At 41.7% G+C, this 18,805-nt stretch overlaps 1 protein-coding gene across 1 annotated transcript in view; it reads left to right on the plus strand.

The window, feature by feature from the left end:
- Positions 1-3,165: 3,165 nt before the first annotated feature.
- Positions 3,166-18,805, plus strand: part of FSTL1 (follistatin like 1) — a 103,939-nt gene continuing 88,299 nt past the window's right edge. Inside the window, exons 1-2 of the mRNA XM_044670074.1 lie at positions 3,166-3,249; positions 3,461-3,517. Coding sequence (XP_044526009.1) covers positions 3,247-3,249; positions 3,461-3,517 — 60 coding nt within the window. The 5' untranslated portion in view covers positions 3,166-3,246. The remainder of the gene's footprint in view (positions 3,250-3,460; positions 3,518-18,805) is intronic.

Here is an 18,805-nt window from a genome sequence, read left to right on the forward strand (position 1 = left end):
TTTGGATAAGACATGCAGAAGCAAGGTGAAATATTCAAAGTTTCAGCAGCAGTCTTACAAGCTGCTTCATGTTTAGGTGGTTTTAATGATTAACCTCCCAACCTGGTATAATAGTAGGCAACACTGTCACTTGCTTAAAGTCTTATTATAAATGCTTGTGAGATTCTTTTGGGTTTTAGCATGTCTTTTGTTGTGGGAAATGAATACTTGTATGCCTGGTTCATATCTTACATTGAGTAACTTTCTACTCCCTCCTTTTGGGGAAATTCTAGATGGAACCCTAGTACCCTACACTCTAATGAATTTATCTCTAAGGTACCAGGTTTGGATTATTTGTGATTGCCCTCCTCTCAGTAGAGGTAAGGATCTCCCAGAAATAAACCTAGCTGGACTAAGTGAGAGAGACTATACTGGAAGGGTCCCTTAAGAAAGTTGGTAGTGCCCTACTCTATTTGGCCCAAACTTTACATTTAGAAAATGCTTTGCATGAATTAAGAAATTGGTGTGTGAATGGAATGCTAAACCCAAAAGCTAAGTGTTGCAGTAGATAGAGCATCCTGCTTAAAGTCAGGAAAATCCGAGTTCAAATGCTATCCCTGTATGACCTTGACTGGACAAATTATTTAATCCCTTTTTGCCTGTTTCCTTACCTGTGAAATGGGATTAATAATAGTAAGTATTTCCCAGAGTTATTGTGAGATTCTAATGAGATAATAATTGTAATGCATTTAGCACAAAGCCTGGCACACAGTAAGTATTATATAAATGTTACTATTATCGTTATTAAATCAGAAAGATCTCACGTCAAATCCAACCTTTGACTTACCAGCTCAGGGAAATGACTTAACCTTTCCGAACCTCAAGGAACTCTCTAAAACTGTAAGTTGTAGACAAGTAGCATTTATATTGAATTTCCATGCATTATTTCATTTGACTCCAGGACTATTATTATCTTCATTATACAGATAAAAAAAAACTCAAACTCTTAGAGGTTGAGTGACTTACATAAGATCATACAGCTAGGAAGGAAGTAGAGCCTGGATAAAACCCAGACTTTTAAACTCCTTTTTCAGTCTTTCTTGCACTATACTATACTGCCTATATATCTTATAGACTTTACCAAAAAGTCATAAATCCATGAATTGATGTCACCTTAAAGGGAAAGAACATATATCAAGGCAGGGAAGGCTGAGGGTCAAAGACTAAAAGTTTTGAGAAAACCAAAGTGAAAAGGCAATAGGGTAGAGAAAAGTCTCTAAAGAAATTAAAGAAGTAGTAGTGGGAAAATTAGGATAATACAGTGTCATGGAAGCCAAAGGAGTAGAGATTTTAAAAAAGAATGGATTTGTCAATAGTGGCAAATCCATAGCAATACCTTTCCTAATCATCCCAACTAAAAGTCCTCCTTTGGGGCAGCTGGGTAGCTCAGTGGATTGAGAGTCAGGCCTAGAGACTGGAGGTCCTAGGTCCAAGTCCAGCCTCAGACACTTCTCAGCTGTGTGACCCTGGGCAAGTCACTTGACCCCCATTACCTACCCTTACCACTCTTCCACCTAGGAGCCAATACACAGAAGTTAAGGGTTTAAAAAGAAAAAAAGTCCTCCTTTGAACTCCTTTTTTTAAAATCCAACAAACATTTATCATTAAATGAATACCTCTATTATTTATTATCATACTACTCAGATGATACTTATACATGACCTTGTATTACATATACATATCTCTCTAGATAATAAACTTAAGGAGGGAAAGGACTTGCTTTATTTTCTATTTTTCTCCATCACAGGCTTTAGTATGGAATAAATGTTTGTCGATTGACTACCAGCCCAGTGCAAGTAAGAGGTGAAGGAGAATGAGAAGTAGACTGTGAGATCATCTCGACCTTTAAGAGAGCAGTTTCAGGAACACAATGGAAGCAGATTGCAGGATGTTCGGAAGGGATAAGAAACAGGAAACTGGTTGAGAGGTTTTGACAGTGAAAATTAGGTATACAGGAGTAGATGTGACAGCAGGGCCAAGTGAGGGTTTTGTTGTTTAATATGGGGAAATACTGTGCAAGGCAGAGGGAAAAAAGAGCTAGTGGAGTAGTGGAGAGGGAGCAATGGAAGATGCTGGAAGGGTTGGCATAATTGGAGAAACAAAGTCTCTCAGGGACCAGGAGGGGCTAGGATTAAGGGCACAGGTAGATGGTTAGTTTTACGGAGTGGGAGAGGCACCGCACTTTCTGAAACTAGAGGGAAAGATTAAGAAGGTGAGTTGCGATGGAGATGAGGTTAAATGTTACAGCTCTTTTCGAGACAGCATAATAAATCTAGTAGGAGAGATTTTCACCTTTTCCTCAGGAGATCCACAATTAGGGGAGGGAAAACCCGCTGTCCAGTCAAGCCCCCAGACTAGCTACAGAGCTCTCCTCCAGCCTCTCCATTAGCTTAGTAGACCTTCTTCAATCTTTTCACAGTCCATTTTCAGGGGCACCTCCCAAGTCCCACTGCAGAGTCCCTCTCCCCACTTTGCCAATCAGCTGCAGAGAAACCACTTCTCCCCTTTCCTCCATCGTTCCCCTAACTCGAGAGGCGCCACTCCACCCCTCTCAAAGGCTACTGTCTCCTGTCTCCTCCCTGCTGCCCGGGTTTCCAGTACCTTCGGGTACCGCCCACCTGGCTGCCTCTGCAGGCGGCCCGGGATGGGGGAGCGAGGTTGCAGCAGGAGACCTGGAGAAGGGGGGATGGGGGATTCTCAGCTTCAGGTCCCCTTCCCCATCTTCCCTCCCCTTCTTCTCTTTTGTTGCTATTAGCTGCACCCCCACCCAACCACCCACGCTGGAGTCTCTTTTGGGTTGGGAGCTTAAGAGATGGGTGTGAGTTGGATAAAGGGAGGGAAGGAAGGAAAGAGACTGGAGAACGAAGGGGTAAAGCGCTGGAATCACTGAGAGTGAGCGGGGGTGGGGGGGAAGAGGAGGAGGAAAAGAAGGAGAGGGAGCTGAGAGCTGTGGGGGCAGCTGATGTTGGTGGGGGGAGGAGGATAGGGAGGAGCTCCGCGGGGTGGCAGTCAGGAAGGGAGGGGTCTTAATGGGGAGGCGGAGGATGGAAGAGAGTTTCTCCTCCCCTGGAGCCCCGATCAGATTTCCTCTAGAGGCAGAAGAAAAAGCAAAGATCCCACCTTCACTTCCCTCTGCCTGGCCCGAGTGGGCTCGCCTCCTTGCTTCTCGACTCTGCGCTGTCCGCCCGGGACCCAACGAGCTTCAGGATGGTGAGAGAGCGGGCGGGGTGCCGAGCTCACTGCCGGCCGGCCTTGGGTTCTAGGGTGACTAGACTCAGGGGAGCTCCCAGAGAGGAGAAAAGACAAGCAAGGGGCAGCGGGAGGAAGTTTGCAGGGTGGGGACTGGGGTCTGCATTTCTTTTTCTCTTTCTCTACCCCCACCCCCAATCCCAGTCTCTCTATGATGATTTCTCTTTCGCAGATCTGGAAAAGCCTGCCAGTGCTCGCCCTGTTGGCCATCGCCTGGGTCCACGCTGAGGTATGTGAGCTGCCCCTAAGGCAGCCGGGGCTACTGGAGCAGCTGCAGCTGGGTCTTTCCTGCGGCTGGCTGCACCTCCCCAGGACTAACCCTAAAGCCGCAGCAGACTAGGGAGAAGTAAGGTGGGGAGGGGGGCGGCGGGAGGAGGATTGAGCGAGTGGCCCCTGGGCTTCGCCTGTGCCTCCTTCTCCTTCTTCTGAGAAAGTTTAATATAAACCCTAAATTGGCAAAAGTCGGCTGGGCAGAGGAAGCCAGGCACGCGCGCGCACACACACACACAGCCTTAACATGGAGGGAATGGATCTGGGAGAGGGAGAGAGCCACCAGAATCCGAGAGCGGAGGAAGTGTCCCACAAGCAGCCGAGTTCCAAAAGACGTCTTGAGCTGCCCTCTCGGTGGGACGCCTGCCTTCTTTCCCGTTCCATCTCTCCTTCACCTCCCTCCTCTAAGCTCCCCCCACCCCACCCCAACCTCCCGCCAATACTATCTGCCCACAAAGAAAACGCTAGGCTGAAAAGAAAGAAAATGTCTCTCCTCTTTCTCCTGGGGTGAAAAAAAGTTCTCTTTCTGAAGTTAGGCGATTTCCCAGAGATTGTTTCCTGTCCTGCCCCTTGTGAATGAGTTCACATCCCATCCCTCTAGCTTCATATTCGCGTCTGAGACGTTAACCAGGGTCATACTTAAACCCTCTTAAGTACCGGAATGAAAATGAACCCTTGAACTAGGGTGGCATAAATGTGGGTGATGGATCTGGTGCTTGCTTTGCAAAGGGGCTCTAGGATTACCAGTGAAAGTATTTCAGAGCTTTTCTTGCAAATGTCTTCTTTTGAACTTTGAGGCCCCTTTCGTGTCATTAGGAACAAACGGACAGACCCTGCACCCTGGGAGCCCCCTAACCCATCCCCCATAAACTCTAAGGTCTATTTTCAGAAAATAAACAATGCCCAACTCCCAGAGGCTCTGGCCTCCAAGAACAAGTGAAGTCAGAAGCCAAATATTTGACAATTACTACAGGAAATGTGGAAGGAATTAAAAATCACCAACTCAGTTATATGAGGGAGAGAAAATGGAATGTGCATTACAAAAGCAGGTCCCTGGTGGGTATTTCTTCATGTTGCAGCTTTGCCACACCCTTCTTCCAATCACTCCTTGACTCTGCCCAGGCAAATCATAAGCACAAATGATTTCCTTAAGATAGAAAAGTCTTCAAATTCATTCTTATCCTATTCCCTGTCATCTTGTTGATTGAGCCAGAAAAGCAGAATGAACATTGCAAGGCATAACTAAGCAGTTGTAGTCCTTGGCCTAAACCTAGCCAGTGGGTTCAGCTCACCTATGATTTGACCACTTCTGTTCCCACAGTCTGTAATTGAGGGATGAGTGAATGAATCCTCAGGCCTCTGACAGAACTTGGTGACTGCTGGGACTTAGAAAACAGAAACAGCTGCTGCAAGGAAGCAGATGTATTGAAATTAGTTTCTCTTCAAGCTCAAAAATTATTAGCATGGGTCCCTGTATGTTTTGGCAGCTTCTTCAAATCTTAGCTTTAAAGCAGGAAATCTGTCTCTGCCATGCTGCTCCACCTACCCTCTTTGCACTCCTTTTGGGGAGTATTGTAACCCAGAGCTATGTGACATTGCCCAGGCTGCTTGTCCTGCTGTAATTATAATGCTATTCAGAAAGTTTGAACTTGACAGCAAAGTTCTCTCAGCATGGCAGTTTCTTAATGGAGATAGAAAAGCACGAAGTACTGTTAAGTCTTACATGACTCACTCTTAAAATCCTTGGGGAAAGCAAGAGGTGAAATGAAGAGATTCTTGGAGGGAGGCTAAGATTTGGAAACTTAGGGTGGACACACAGAAATGAGGGAAGCTCTTAGTGTAAAGTGTGTGGAAACAGATAAAAAACAAGAGTAAAGAGTTTGCAACAGAAGAGCTGATTTTAGGTGCCTGGGCTTACCTTTTTCTCTTAGTGCTCTTTTATCAGTTAATTTCTAAGGTGTGTATGGTACTGATTGACATGGATGCAAATCATTTCTTAAGGATGCCTTTAACAGGATGGGCTCAAAAGTGAAAAGACAAGTATGTTTATATCTGTGTTCTTAATGAAAATAAATCCTATCTCATTCATGTAATAGATCAATCCCCTCCATGTGGCATTGATTTGCTGCATCGAACTTTGTTTTAATGCATCTTAAGATTTTTGGCTCTCTAATGATAGAGAGGCAAAATGGTCTAGTAGTCAATAAAGAACACTTCGTAGAGGGAGGAAAATCTCAGTTCAAGACCCATCACTGTTATTATGTAATTCTGGCCAAGTCACTTGGTGTTCTAGTCAACTCTCTGAGACAATGATTCTGTTCTAGAGAAAATATTTTTAATATTTTGATAATTGCATTTCAATATAGTTGTTCTTTTTGCCCTATGTATTTTATTTTATGTGCTTAAAGATATTATTCTGAGCATAGGTGCATAGGCTGCACCAGACTGCCTAAAGTGTCTGTAACATAAAAAAAGGTCAAGAACTCCTGCTATAAGGCTATTAAGGTGCTGATTAGTCAGTATTGGTTGGTAAAGAGAGTTTGCTCCCTCAGCAGCTGTCTATGCCAAGGAAATCATGGGTCCAGTCACTAACCTGATCCCTATCTCATGGTAGAAAAACATAGTTCATTGTTACTCATAGGGGATCCAACACATACACACGCACGTGAACACATATCCATTGTTGATGTTTTTGTTCAGTCTTGTCTGACTTTTGTCAGACACATTTGGGGAGTTCTTGGCAGAGATACTGGAGTGGTTTGCCATTTCTTTCTTCAGCTTATTTTATAGATTAGGAAACCAAGGCAAACAGGGTAAACTGTCTTGCCCAGAGTCCCATAGCTAGTGAGTGTCAGAGGCCAGATTTGAACTCAGGAAGTGAGTCTTCCTGACTCCAGACCCAACACTCTATCCCCTGAGACACCTAGTTGCCCCATCATATATACTTTCATACACACATACATAGAGAGAGATAGAGAGGTACAGGCATAGTTAAGGAGTAATAACCATGTTTAAGAGTTTTTAAAACTTCACAAAATCACAAAAACTTTTTTTTCAGCTGACTAACATATGAGTGATGCTTTGGGATGTTTTCCTGAGAAATTTATGCTGTGGTTTTTTTTTGAATGGGCTATTTGCCCCACTGTCTTTGGCTTATCTCTAAATTTTTGAAAGATGTGGTTGTCTGACCAAGGTGTGAATATATTAATGTTTCCAGAAAACAACTACATGGAAAAATGTTTTATATGATTGCATGTGTAAAATCTCTATCAGATTGCTTTTCATCATAGAGAGGGGCAAATGATGGGAAAGTGTGAAGGAGGGACTATGGGAAGGAGGGAAAAATGTGGAACTCAAAAAAAATTTTAATGAATGTTAAAAATTGTTTTTACATGTTATTGGGGGAAATAAAATATTATTTTTAAAAAGAAAAATTAATTTTAAAAGTATATCTTAGGATCATAAATGTAAAGACAGAAGGGCCCTTAAAAGGCATCTTCTGCAAAATGGCATCATTTTACAGATGAAGGAAGTAAAAATCAAACACTTTCCCCAAGGTCACATAGCTGATCACAAGTGGCAAAGTTAGGATTTGAACTAAGGTCCTTTGACTCTGAACTCGGTATTCTCATTCCACTGCACCATGCCACTTTCCGAGAGCCTAGTATGAAAGCAAGGCTATATAATAGATAGAGTACTGGACTGAAAGTCAGGAAGATCTAGACTCAAATCATGTTAGTGCTATTTACTAGGTATGTGTCCCTGAGCAGCTCACTTAACCTTTTTTAAAAAAATTTTTTAGGCAAACAGGATCAAGTGATTTGTTGAGTATCACCCAGCTAGTTAGGGCTTGAGGTTGGATTTGAACTCATGAAGATGAGTTTTCCTGATTCCAAGACCAGTGCTCTATCCACTATGCCATCTAGCTGGCCCATCTTCCTTAATCTTAACATGGATCAGGTAATTCTTTAGGATCACGAGTTTGAAGATAAAAGAGATCTTCCAGGTCATATGGGTCCAACCTCTTTGTTTTACAGTTGAAGAAACTGAATCCCAAAGAGATTACATGATTTTTTAAAAGATCATACCAGTAGAAAGTGGCAAAACTGTCATTTGAATTCATTTTATCATTTGCTGACTAGGTGACTTTGGTCCAATTTTCTTTTAGCATTTAGACAAGTCATGGTCTGGTAGAGAAAGTTCATGTGTGGGGAATTCTTTTTTTAATTTATTTTTTAATTAATTAATTTAGAATATTTTCCATGGTTACATGGTTCATATTTTTTCCTTCCTCTGTTCCCTCTCTCTTCCCATAACTGTCAAGCAATTCCACTGGGTTTTACATGTATCATTGATCAAGACCTATTTCTATGTTATTAATATTTTTAATAGAGTGATCATTTAGAGTCTACATCCCCAATCATATCCCCTCTATGGGGAATTCTTGACCATGATGAAATCTTGGATTGGGATGGGGAAGAGAGGAAAGCCATAAATTAGTTGTGACAGCTAGGAGGAGCAGTGGCTAGAGTACAGAGCCTGGAGGCAGGATGTTTCATCAAATGGAGTATCAGATACTAGCTATGTAACCCTGGGTTACTCATTTAACCCTGCTTGCCTCTGTTTCCTCATCTGTAAAATGAGCTAGAGAAGGAAATGGCAGGCCATCTTTGCCAAGACAACCTCAAATGGCATCATGAAGTTTTGGATGCAACTGAACAACTACCAGTTGTGAAGGGGCAAGAAAATGGCCTTCAAAAACAGATATGGCCCAGGTCTGAGAAAGGTGATGGCTAGGTATGATCATCATAATCTGAAATTACTGTAAAGATACACAAATTTCATTCTGATACTTTAATGTTTTACACATGGTGAATATTTAATGAATTCTTGAACTAATAAATCAATCTGCTATAAAAATTATAACTCACAGAAATATTTTGGAATGATGCTATTTCATATGCTCTTCATTTTTTTTTTCATGAGGCCTCTGCGAATTTTTGCTTAGTACACAACTCATTTTTGGTAATTCATTCCATTTACTTACTCAGCTCCACCTATCCTCCAGATAATCCATTTATTCATCCATGCTCTACACTGGCTAGCAAACCATACACCCTTGGAACTCTTTAGAGTGTGTGTGTGTGTGTGTGTGTGTGTGTGTGTGTGTGTGAGTCTTTAAATTATATGACAATGGGTTACTTTAGTGTTCTGGTTTGATCTATCATCAAATGGGGGTCTTCATGATGTCATGGAAATAAGATTGGATTTGGAGTTAGAGGATCTGGGCACACATCCTTGCTTTGCCAGAATGACTGGGCAAATCATTCCCTGGGTCTCAGTTTCCTTATCTCTAAAATAAGGGGGTTGCAGTGGAATTATTCATTGGCTTTGGGGGAGGGAAGGAGGGGAGGGAAAGAACATGAATTATGTAACCATGGGAAAATATTCTAAATCAATTAATTAGATAACATTTTTCAATTAAAAAATAAAATAGGGGTGTTGGATTAAGATGACTTCCAAATTTAAATCTATGTTCCTAGGTAGCAAGCTGGAGTAGCAGCCTTAGTGAAGGCTGGCTGAAGGACATGTCCACCTTGGTGAGCGTTATCTGTCATTTGGCCCCTCAGAGGGGTTCCTGGTAACATCTGCTCTAGGATAAGTTCTTGTCCTCAGTCTTCTTGAAGTTCCATTTTATCAACTCACCTCTAAATATTGACAGGGTTCACAAAAAGTTCAGTACTTAGGTGACTGATTTAAAAACCAAGCACAATAAATTTATTAATTTGCAATGAGATTTGTCCTAAGAACAAACTTTAGCACAACCCTCTCCCAACACTGCTTACAGTCATCCTTTTCTTTTACCAGTGGCTGGCATATTCTGGGGGCTTAACAAATGCTAGTTGATTGACTGACTGTCTTTATTCCCTACAGCCCATGATGAAAGGTTTACCAGATGAAATATTAGAAAGATATTTACTGAGGATGAAATCTGATCAAATGAATGGGATTAAGGCCTGTTTGCATGGGAATCAACTCATGAGTAGGCTTTCCGAAAGCCAGGTCCTGCGCTAGATGTTGAGGATAGAAATATAGAAGTGAGACAGTCCCTGCCCTCAAGGAACTCAAATTCTAAGAAGTGCATAATTGTTTATAGATGAGTAAACACCATATGTAGAAAATTAATTCAAAATTATGGAGAGAGCACTAACTGATAAATCAGGTAAAGTTTCTTGAAGGAGGTGACACTTGGTTTAAGCCTGGAAGGGAGCTTTAAGAGATGGAGAGGAGGAAGGCAGGCATTTTGGACATGAGAAGTAGCCCCTGCGAAGGCAGATAAATGTATGGGAAACAAAGTAGGCCACTGTAGCTAGAGTACAGAGTGTGAGGGACAGTCATACGTGACCAGTCTGGAAGGGTAGGCTTTGGTCAGCTTGCGAAGGACTTCTAATGCCCAAACAGAGGGGTTTCTAATTTATCCTAAAGTCAGATTGTTGTTGTTTAGTCATTTTAGTCATGTCTGACTCTTTGTGACCCCATTTGGGATTTTCTTGTTAAAGATACTGGAATGGTTTGCCATTTCCTTCTCTGGCTCATTTTATGGATGAGGAAACTGAGGCAAACAGGGTGAAATGACTTGCCCAGAGTCCCACAGCTAATGAGTATCTGAGTTCAGATTCAAATTCAGGAAGATGAGTCTTCTTGACTCCAGGCCCAATACTATATCCACCGTGCCATTAGCTACCCCATAAAGTCAGAAGGGAACCTGAGTAAAGGAATAGTGTGCATAGACCTATGCATAAGAAATATCAGTTCTGAATCTGCCTGGAGAATGGTTTGTAGAAGAGAGATAATGGATACAGGGAAACCATATGGAAGATTATTACAATAGTCTCAGTGAGAGGTGATAAAGGACTGGACTAGGGTGGTTCTGGTATGAGAATAGAGGAGGAGAGTTGCAAGAGATGTAGAGGGAGTGGATGAGACTTGCCAACTGGTTGGCTATAACAGCGAGGAAAAGCAAAGAATTTGGGGTGATTCCAAAGGTATAAAAACTGGCTTTCTGGAAGAATGGTGGTTTTTGCACAAGAAATAGTGTATTAGAAGGAAGAATGGGCTTAGGGAAAAAGAAAATGTTGAGTTGGAGACGTGAGACTGGTTATTGTTGTTCAGTCATTTCATTTGTATCCAACTCTTCATTTGAGGTATTCTTGGCAAAGATACTGGTGTGATTGCCTTCTGCAGCTCATTTTACAGATAAGGAAATTGAGGCCAATAGGGTTAAATGACTTGTCCAAGATCACACAACTAGTAAGTATCTAAGGCTAGATTTTAATTCAGATCTTCCTAAATCCAGACCTAGTGCTTATTCATTGTGCCACCCTGTTGCCTGGCTGTGGGACCGAAGCTCAGGAAAAATGAGAGTTACCTAATTGAATAGATAGGAACTGAGGAGATCACTATGAGAGAGAACAGAGCAAGGAAAGAGGAGAGGGTTTTAGAGACATATCCATGCCAGACATGGATGATGAGTCTGTAAAAGAAATACAACAGAGCAGTGTCCAAGAGTACAGTGAAATCAAGAAGGAAGATGACTGGCCATGATGACCATTGGGTTTTGTAACTAGATCATTGATTACATGGGACAAAGCAGTTTTGGTCAACTGTTGGACCTAGAAACCACTTTGTAAGGGGTGGGAGTTGAGAATTAAGGAAGAGGTGAGAAAATAGGGACAATACAGACAGCTTCCTGTTCCCCCCCCCCCCCCCCCAAGGAGATTAGCTTTGAAAGAAAAGAGAGATTTAGGGCAATATATTGAGGCAATGAGTTAAGTGAAGGTTTATAAAAGCTTAAGTTTAGAGCTGGAAGGGGCTCAGAGATCATAGACCAACCTTCCCATGTTATAGATGAAGAAACTAAGAGGCTGGATAGCTTATCCAAGGTTACCTGGTACTATATGGCTAAGCTGTGATTTAAATTGGAAGACTGTCTCCAAGTCCAGCATTCTTTCCTTTCCACTATGTTGTCTCTATCTTTTTCTTTTTTTAAAGATGGGGGAAGGAGTATGCTGCTAAATGTTTAACAATAGGCTCTCCAAAAATGTTCAACACACTTTTAAGTTTAATCTTCATTATTAACATTTTCTTCATCACTTTTTAAACCTATACAAATCAACAAGACAATAAATCAAACCCTGATTTGTAGATTTATCCATTTACAAGGTGTAAATGCTCACACTGACAATTTAACAATCAACTTTGGAGCCAGTATCTGTTGGCTCCAGCACACATTTAGAGACTGCTAATAAAACTGATTTTTTTCCAGCAACATAGAAACAACCGAGCTTAGCACCTAGTGAGAAAGAATAGAGTATAAAATCTATGAGAGCCAGTGTTATAGGTTAATATGACCTGAAATCAGTTTTCACCTCTCCTCCATACTGGCTGTGTGGCCCTGGACAAGTTACTGGATCAGGAAGACCTGGGTGTGTTTGCAGGTAGAAAGGAAGGAGCCTGTGGATAAGACAAGCTTGAAAATTACGGAGAAAGAGAAGACGATCAGAGTTGAAAACTAGAGGAGATAGGAATGGGTTGGTATTGGCAAGGAGAAGGATCATCTTATCCCTTGAGGGAAGAAGGTGGAAGCTGGGAGTAATATATGGTTGAGGTCTAGAAAAAGACTACAGGTAACATGACAATGAGACAAAGGATTCAAGGGTCAAGGATGGTGTGAAGAGTCGGTATGTTGTATCAAGGACATCTAGGTTGCACAGTAGATAGAGTACCAGGCTTGGCATGAAGAAGACTCATGTTCTGGACTTCAAATCAAGCCTTGGAAACTTACTAGCTGTGTGCTCTGGACAGGCCACTTGCCCCTGTTTGCCTCAGTTTTCTCATTCACAAAATGAGCTGGAGGAGGAAATGGCAAACCAGTCCAGTGTCTTTGCCAAGAAAACTCCAAATGGGGTCACAAAGACTGAAACAACTGAACCACAACAACAAATGTTGTATCAAAAAGAGCAAGAGGGTTGGAGTCAGAGGATTTGGGTTCCAATTCTGATTCTGAAACTTCCTGTATGACTGTGGAAAAGTTATTTAAATTCTCTAAGTTTCCCCATTTGTAAAATGAAGAAACCATAATTAGCAATTTACTCCTAGGACAAACTTCACAAAGTCTAACCTCAAGTTAGATTTTTAAGACTAATTCACAGGACAGCTGTGGCACAGTGGATAGAGCAGCAGATCTGCAGTTAAGAAGACCTAGGTTCATATTTGGTCTCGGATACTTCCTAGTTGTGTGACCCTGGGCAAGTCACTTAACCCAGATTGCGCATCCCCTGCCCTTCTACACTAGGGTTAATACTAGGACAGAAGGTAAGGATTTTAAGAGAAAAATAAAAAGATTTATTTGGATAGAAAACAACTTGTGGGACACAGCAAGGACCCCATGCTGGGGAAAGTGGGGAGAAACTCACCCAGATTGTTTTTGCCATGGGGAAGGAGCACACCATTTGGAAGCTGCTTATTTTATCTAATAATTCTTACTGTAATTCCATCGAGAGCCTGAATGAATGAAAAAGTACTAAGTACTTACAATGTACTAGAGAAGCAAACTAGCAAGACAGAGCCTGCCCTCAAAGAGCTTACATGCCAATGGGAGGAGAAGAGATGAAGATAGAGTGGGTGGAGGGTGAGCCAAGTACAAGATGGATGTCTGGGAAATGACCAAGAAATGAAATAGAACCAGATGAGGTGGAAGTTTGCTTATCAGAGCCCACAGTCCCAAGGACAAAGTCTAAGACCAAATGGATGGGAAGGGGATAAGAAAGATGACTTCCTGGTGAGGTACATACTTCTACTAATGCAGGTGGGTATCTGCTGACCTACTTGGTCTTACGGAGTTGTCTGGTGGCACGCGAAGTTGTAACTTTGCTAGGGATCCACAGCCAGTGGGTAGGAGAGGTGGAAACTGATTTCCAGGTCTTACTGACTATAGCACTGGCTCTCATAGGTTATGTCCTGAATTTTTGCTCATTACATACTAAGTTTATTTGTTTCTATGCTTCTGAAGGTTAGTCTTGCCAGCAACCTCCAAATTTCATTGCCTTGAGGCAAATCCTCAGCCACTCCACCCTAGTTATGACTCTACTTGGATAATCTCTAAGGTCCTTCCCAGTCCTAAAATCTATGATTCATTTCAGCCATTTAAAAAATCTGAGCTCCTCACTCAGTGATTTCATCATTCTAGGGCAAGAGAGGTCATGGTGTGAGAATAGAGGAGGAAAGATATAAGAAAGCTGAAGGGGTGGACAAAAATTGCTAATCAATTAGATACGATAGTGAGAAAGAAGGAAGATTTTAGGATGATTCTAAAGGTACAAACCTGGCTCCCTGGAAGAATGGTGGTTTTTTACAATATCTTTTATCTTTAAAATATAAAAGTTATCATTACAATATAAAGCCACTCACCCACTGGAGGAAAAAATCATTCTAGGGCTATACACAAATTTAAAAAGCAATTTCATTGAACCGGGCAGGGGAGGATAGAGAAAGCACTTTAAACATTTAATTCACCATTTAATTTGAGAAGATGGGACATAAAATGGGTTTTATTGTTTGTTGCCTTTACTAAATACACTTCAGTTCCATATTATGGGTAGTTAAGGGAGAAAGATGGCAGAGGAAAAAACAGAGACAAAGGGAGAGAGCAGTGAAGAAGAGAAAGGAGATGAAAGAGTGAGGAGGAGGGGAAAGGGGTCACCTGTGAAAGGTAGAGCTAGGGGGCTGGGGAAAGCATCCCAGTCTGAGAAGGGAAGGCTTGGGTGTGAGTCCCAGCTCTGGCTCATTTAATACAGGGGACCTAAACTGCAGGATCTGGTTGTCTACAAACCCCTCCTCTTTGCAGATGTCCTTTGGCATTTTCAGGGTATGTTGAATCTGAGCTCCTGCACCCCTCCTCCCCTTGCCTCCCTGGGGGAAACTAGAGGCAGGAAGTCTCTCTTATTTAATTGGGCAAATCTCTATCTGAGAGCAAATGTCTGGGACATTTCCTACATTCCCTTACGCTCTTCCCAGCCAACACACATACATGCAACACATAGACACAGATCCACTCATATACATACCCACAGAAACAGACACACATAGAGTATACATACACGCTCACACACAGTCATGGAAAGTCATATACAACACAGATACACATACAGACACACAGACACACACACACTTACATACAGACACACAGACACACACACACTTACATACAGACACACAGAAACACACACAGACAGGTACACATATGTACACAGACATACATACAGACACACAGACAGACACACACACTTACAGACAGACACACAGAATCACACTCATGCAGAGGTAGATATACTTTATCTGCATGACTTTCTGCTTCCTTCCTGCTTTCTTTATCACAGGGTGACCATCATAATCAAGGATCAGTGAGAGGAAGGGGCTGTTCTTAATGAGAGCCTGACTGGGTAGCTCCCTAATGGTCCTTTTTGAGAAGCTGACTATGATTTTAAGACTAAAACAAATTCCAATTCCTCAAATTCTATAATCTATAATACTAAACCTTTTCATCATGTAGAAAATAATTCTTCATAGATATTTCCTCCCATGGATGTGTTTTCTGTCAACCGATCACATTGAAAAGATCAGGGTTTGACACGAAATGCAGATAACCCTTCTGGACAGAGCCCTTTGTGGATGGGGTCCTTGAAACCTTAGAGCAAAGCCTGGTGGGAGGTTAAGTTGCCCTAAGTGGCTAACAGCATCCACTTTAGTGAGGAAGAACTCGAGTCTACTGAGTCTAATTACAAGTTCCATTTCCAAGAATTCCTTTTCATTGAGCCTGGAGACCATTACAGAACTGCCCAAAAGCTATACTGACTGCTGTACGAGGATTAATCAGTCAAGTATTAAACTCCCGTTATATGCCAGGTGGACAGCTAAGGTGGCTCAATGGATAGAGTACCTGGCCTGGAGTCAGGAAGACTCATCTTCTTGAATTCAAATCTGTCCTCAGACACATACTAATTGAGTGACCCTGGGCAAGTCCCTAACCCTGTTGACCTCCGTTTCCTCATCTGTAAAGTGAGCTGGAGAAGGAAATGGCAAAGCCCTCTGGTATCTTTGCCAAGAAAACCCCAAATGGGGCCATAGGGAGTCAGAAATGACAGAAAAATGACTGAGCAAAATGTGCCAGTTTTGAGGAATACAAAGCTAGATGAAACATCATCTCTGCCCTTAAAGAGCATACATTCTGTAGGTAGAAATGAAAGTCAATTGGACTTTTTGGGTTTGGAAGTGAACTTACAATTGGGGGCCTCAGAAAAGACTTTGTATCAAAGATGGAGCTTGAGCTGTGCCTGGAAGAAAAGTAGGGATTCTAAGAGGCAGATGTGAGGAGGGAGGACATTCCAGGAAGAGGGGGAGCCAGTAGGGAGGCATGGAGATGAATGGTGAATGAAGAACAGTAAGGAGGCTGGTGTCACTGGATCACAGTAGGGCTGGGGTGGAGAGTGGAGTAATGAATAAGAAGCCTGGAGGAGCAGGAAAATGTCAAGTCATGAAGGACTTTGAATGCCCGATGGAGGATTTTTTATATTTTATCCTAGAGTTAATAGGGAGCTACTGGAATTTATTAAGAAGTGGAATGACATGCTTAGACCTGTGCTTTAGGAAGATCACTTTGTTAGAAGCAGAGGATGGATTAGAGTAGGGAGAGACTTGAAGCAGGGAGGCCAGTTGCAATAGTCTAGGGGAGAGATGATGAAGGCCTGGCCAGGCCATAGAAGAGTTTTTTGGTTGTTGTTCAGTCATTTCTGTCAGACTCTTTGTGTCTCCGTTTGGGGTTTTCTTGTTGAAGATACTGGAGTGGTTTGTCATTTCCTTCTTCAGCTCATTTTACAGATCAGAAAACTGAGAAAAACAGGATGAAGTGACTTGCCCAGGGTTACACAACTACTAAGGGTCTGAGCCCGGGTTTGAACTCTGGAAGATGAGTCTCCCTGACTCTAGGACCCAACACGTTATCTACTGTGCCACTTAGCTGCCCCTCACAGCAGAGTAGTTATCATTCACAAACAGGCCAGTAATAAAATTTCCAGTCTGCTAAATGTCAAGTCATGAAACTCCATTTCAAACTTTTACTTCTAAAACCTGAAGGATTAGCATTCTCCCTGAATGCTCAGTAATCTTATTCATGCACATAATTCAGTACTAGTGCTTGTGGTTCTGTCATGCCAGGGATGCCCAGATACTTTAAAGGAGTCCCAGAAATGGTTCAGAGGGTTCTACTTACAGGCAGCTAGGTGCCTTTGTGGATAAAGCACTGGATCTGGAGGGAGGAAAACCTGAGCAAAAATCCTATCTTGGATACTTACTAGCTGTGTAACCTTGGACAAGTCCCTCCAGCTCTGTGTGCCTTACTTTCCTCAACTGTAAAATGGGGATAATAATAGTACCTACCTCCCAGGATTATTGGGAGGATTAAGATAATACATATATTAAGTACTTTGTAAACCTTTGTTGTTGTTGTTGTTGTTGTTGTTGTTCAGTTGTGTCCAACTCTTCGTGACCCTATTTAAGGTTTTCTCAGCTGAGATACTGGAGTGGTTTGCCATTTTCTTCTCCAACTCATTTTCCAGATGAGGAAACTGAGGCAAACTGGCTTACGCGATTTACTGAACGTTTGAGGCCATGTTTGAATTCAGGTTCTACTGATTCCAGGCCCAGTGCTCTATCCACAGCACCTCCTAACTGCCTTTCACAAATGTTAAAACTATGTAAATGTTAGCTCTTGTAATTTCATACTCCATTCTTCAAACCCCTTGAGAGATCATGGTTCTAGGATTTAAGAGAATGACTATAGCTTGGACAATATGAGATAGTCAGCTTCATGTAGGCAGGATTCTACAAATTCGAATAAATCTGTTTATATTTTGTGGTAAAGTCTCACTCAACAAAGGATATGAGATCAATGTAAGTAAGAAGATAAGGAAAGCCAACGCTTCACAACTGTCTCTGTGTTTTTCTTCTAATTCTTGTGGTCATAATTGTGATTTTCCCAGTCGTCTTTCCTTTCCATGCTAGTTTCCAGGCACATCCTCTCTCCTTTCCCCTGGCCACCAGGAGCCTCTGGGAAAAAAAGAGAAAAATAAGCAAAACTGAGACTCATTCTAACTCATAAGCATTCTGACCCAGATCATTCTGTCCCTGTGTATCCCTACCTCCCTATCAAAATATTATCTCCTGGCCAAGATTGGTCACTCTATTCATCAGCATTCAATTTCCTTTTAGTGATTGTTTTTTGGTTATTGTTAAATTGTTAAATGTGCACATTGTTCTAGTGATTTTACTTACTTCCCCCAGCTCGTACAAGTCTCCCTATGTTTCTCTGAATTTCTCTTTCATTTCTTATAGTATATTAATATATCATTAAATTTATATAGCACAATTTGTTCAACTTTTCTCCAGTCTAAAGTTAGCATCTACTTTGCTTCCATTTTTTCGTTATGACAAAAAGTGAAGTTGAAGTATATTGGTAGAGAGGCAGCTTGGTGGTTCAATGGATAGAGTACCAGGACTGGAGATGAGAGGTGCTGGATTCAAATTTGGACTTAGACATTTCCTAGCTGTGTGAGCCCTGAGCAAGTCTCTTAACCCCATTTACCTAGCCCTTACCTCTCTTCTGCCTTGGAGCTGATATTTAGTATTGTTTCTAAGTCAGAAGGTAAAGGTTTTTAAAAATAAATATATTTGTATATGTGAGGCTTTTCTTTCTGTTTTTTTTTTTTTTTTTTTTTTTACCACCTCGGGGATATATATATAGTCAATGAGCATCAATAAATAAGTATCTTTTAAATCTCATAACTCTAACTTGCTTTCCAGGGCAGTTAGACTAATTGACCTGGTCCCTTCCAGCTTTTCTAATCTTCAAATGTCTTACTCTTACTTAAATTCTAGTAGTACCAAGTTGGAGAATTCTAAGAATAACATATTCATATGCCTCTCTTCCCACAGTCCTTACAACATTATTTCCATCTTTTTGTCATCTTTGCCAGTTTATGAGGTATAAGGTCAACAGTCAGTGAACTTTTACTAAGTGCCTACTATTGTTATGGAATAGTAATAAGGAATATGGATGAAAAGGTATGGGGATAGGATGATGGAACAAAAGGGGGAATATATAGGAAGGGCTGCTCAAACAGGCTAATCATAG

This window comes from Gracilinanus agilis, chromosome 3, assembly GCF_016433145.1.
Source record: "Gracilinanus agilis isolate LMUSP501 chromosome 3, AgileGrace, whole genome shotgun sequence".
Classification (NCBI taxonomy): Eukaryota; Metazoa; Chordata; class Mammalia; order Didelphimorphia; family Didelphidae; genus Gracilinanus; species Gracilinanus agilis.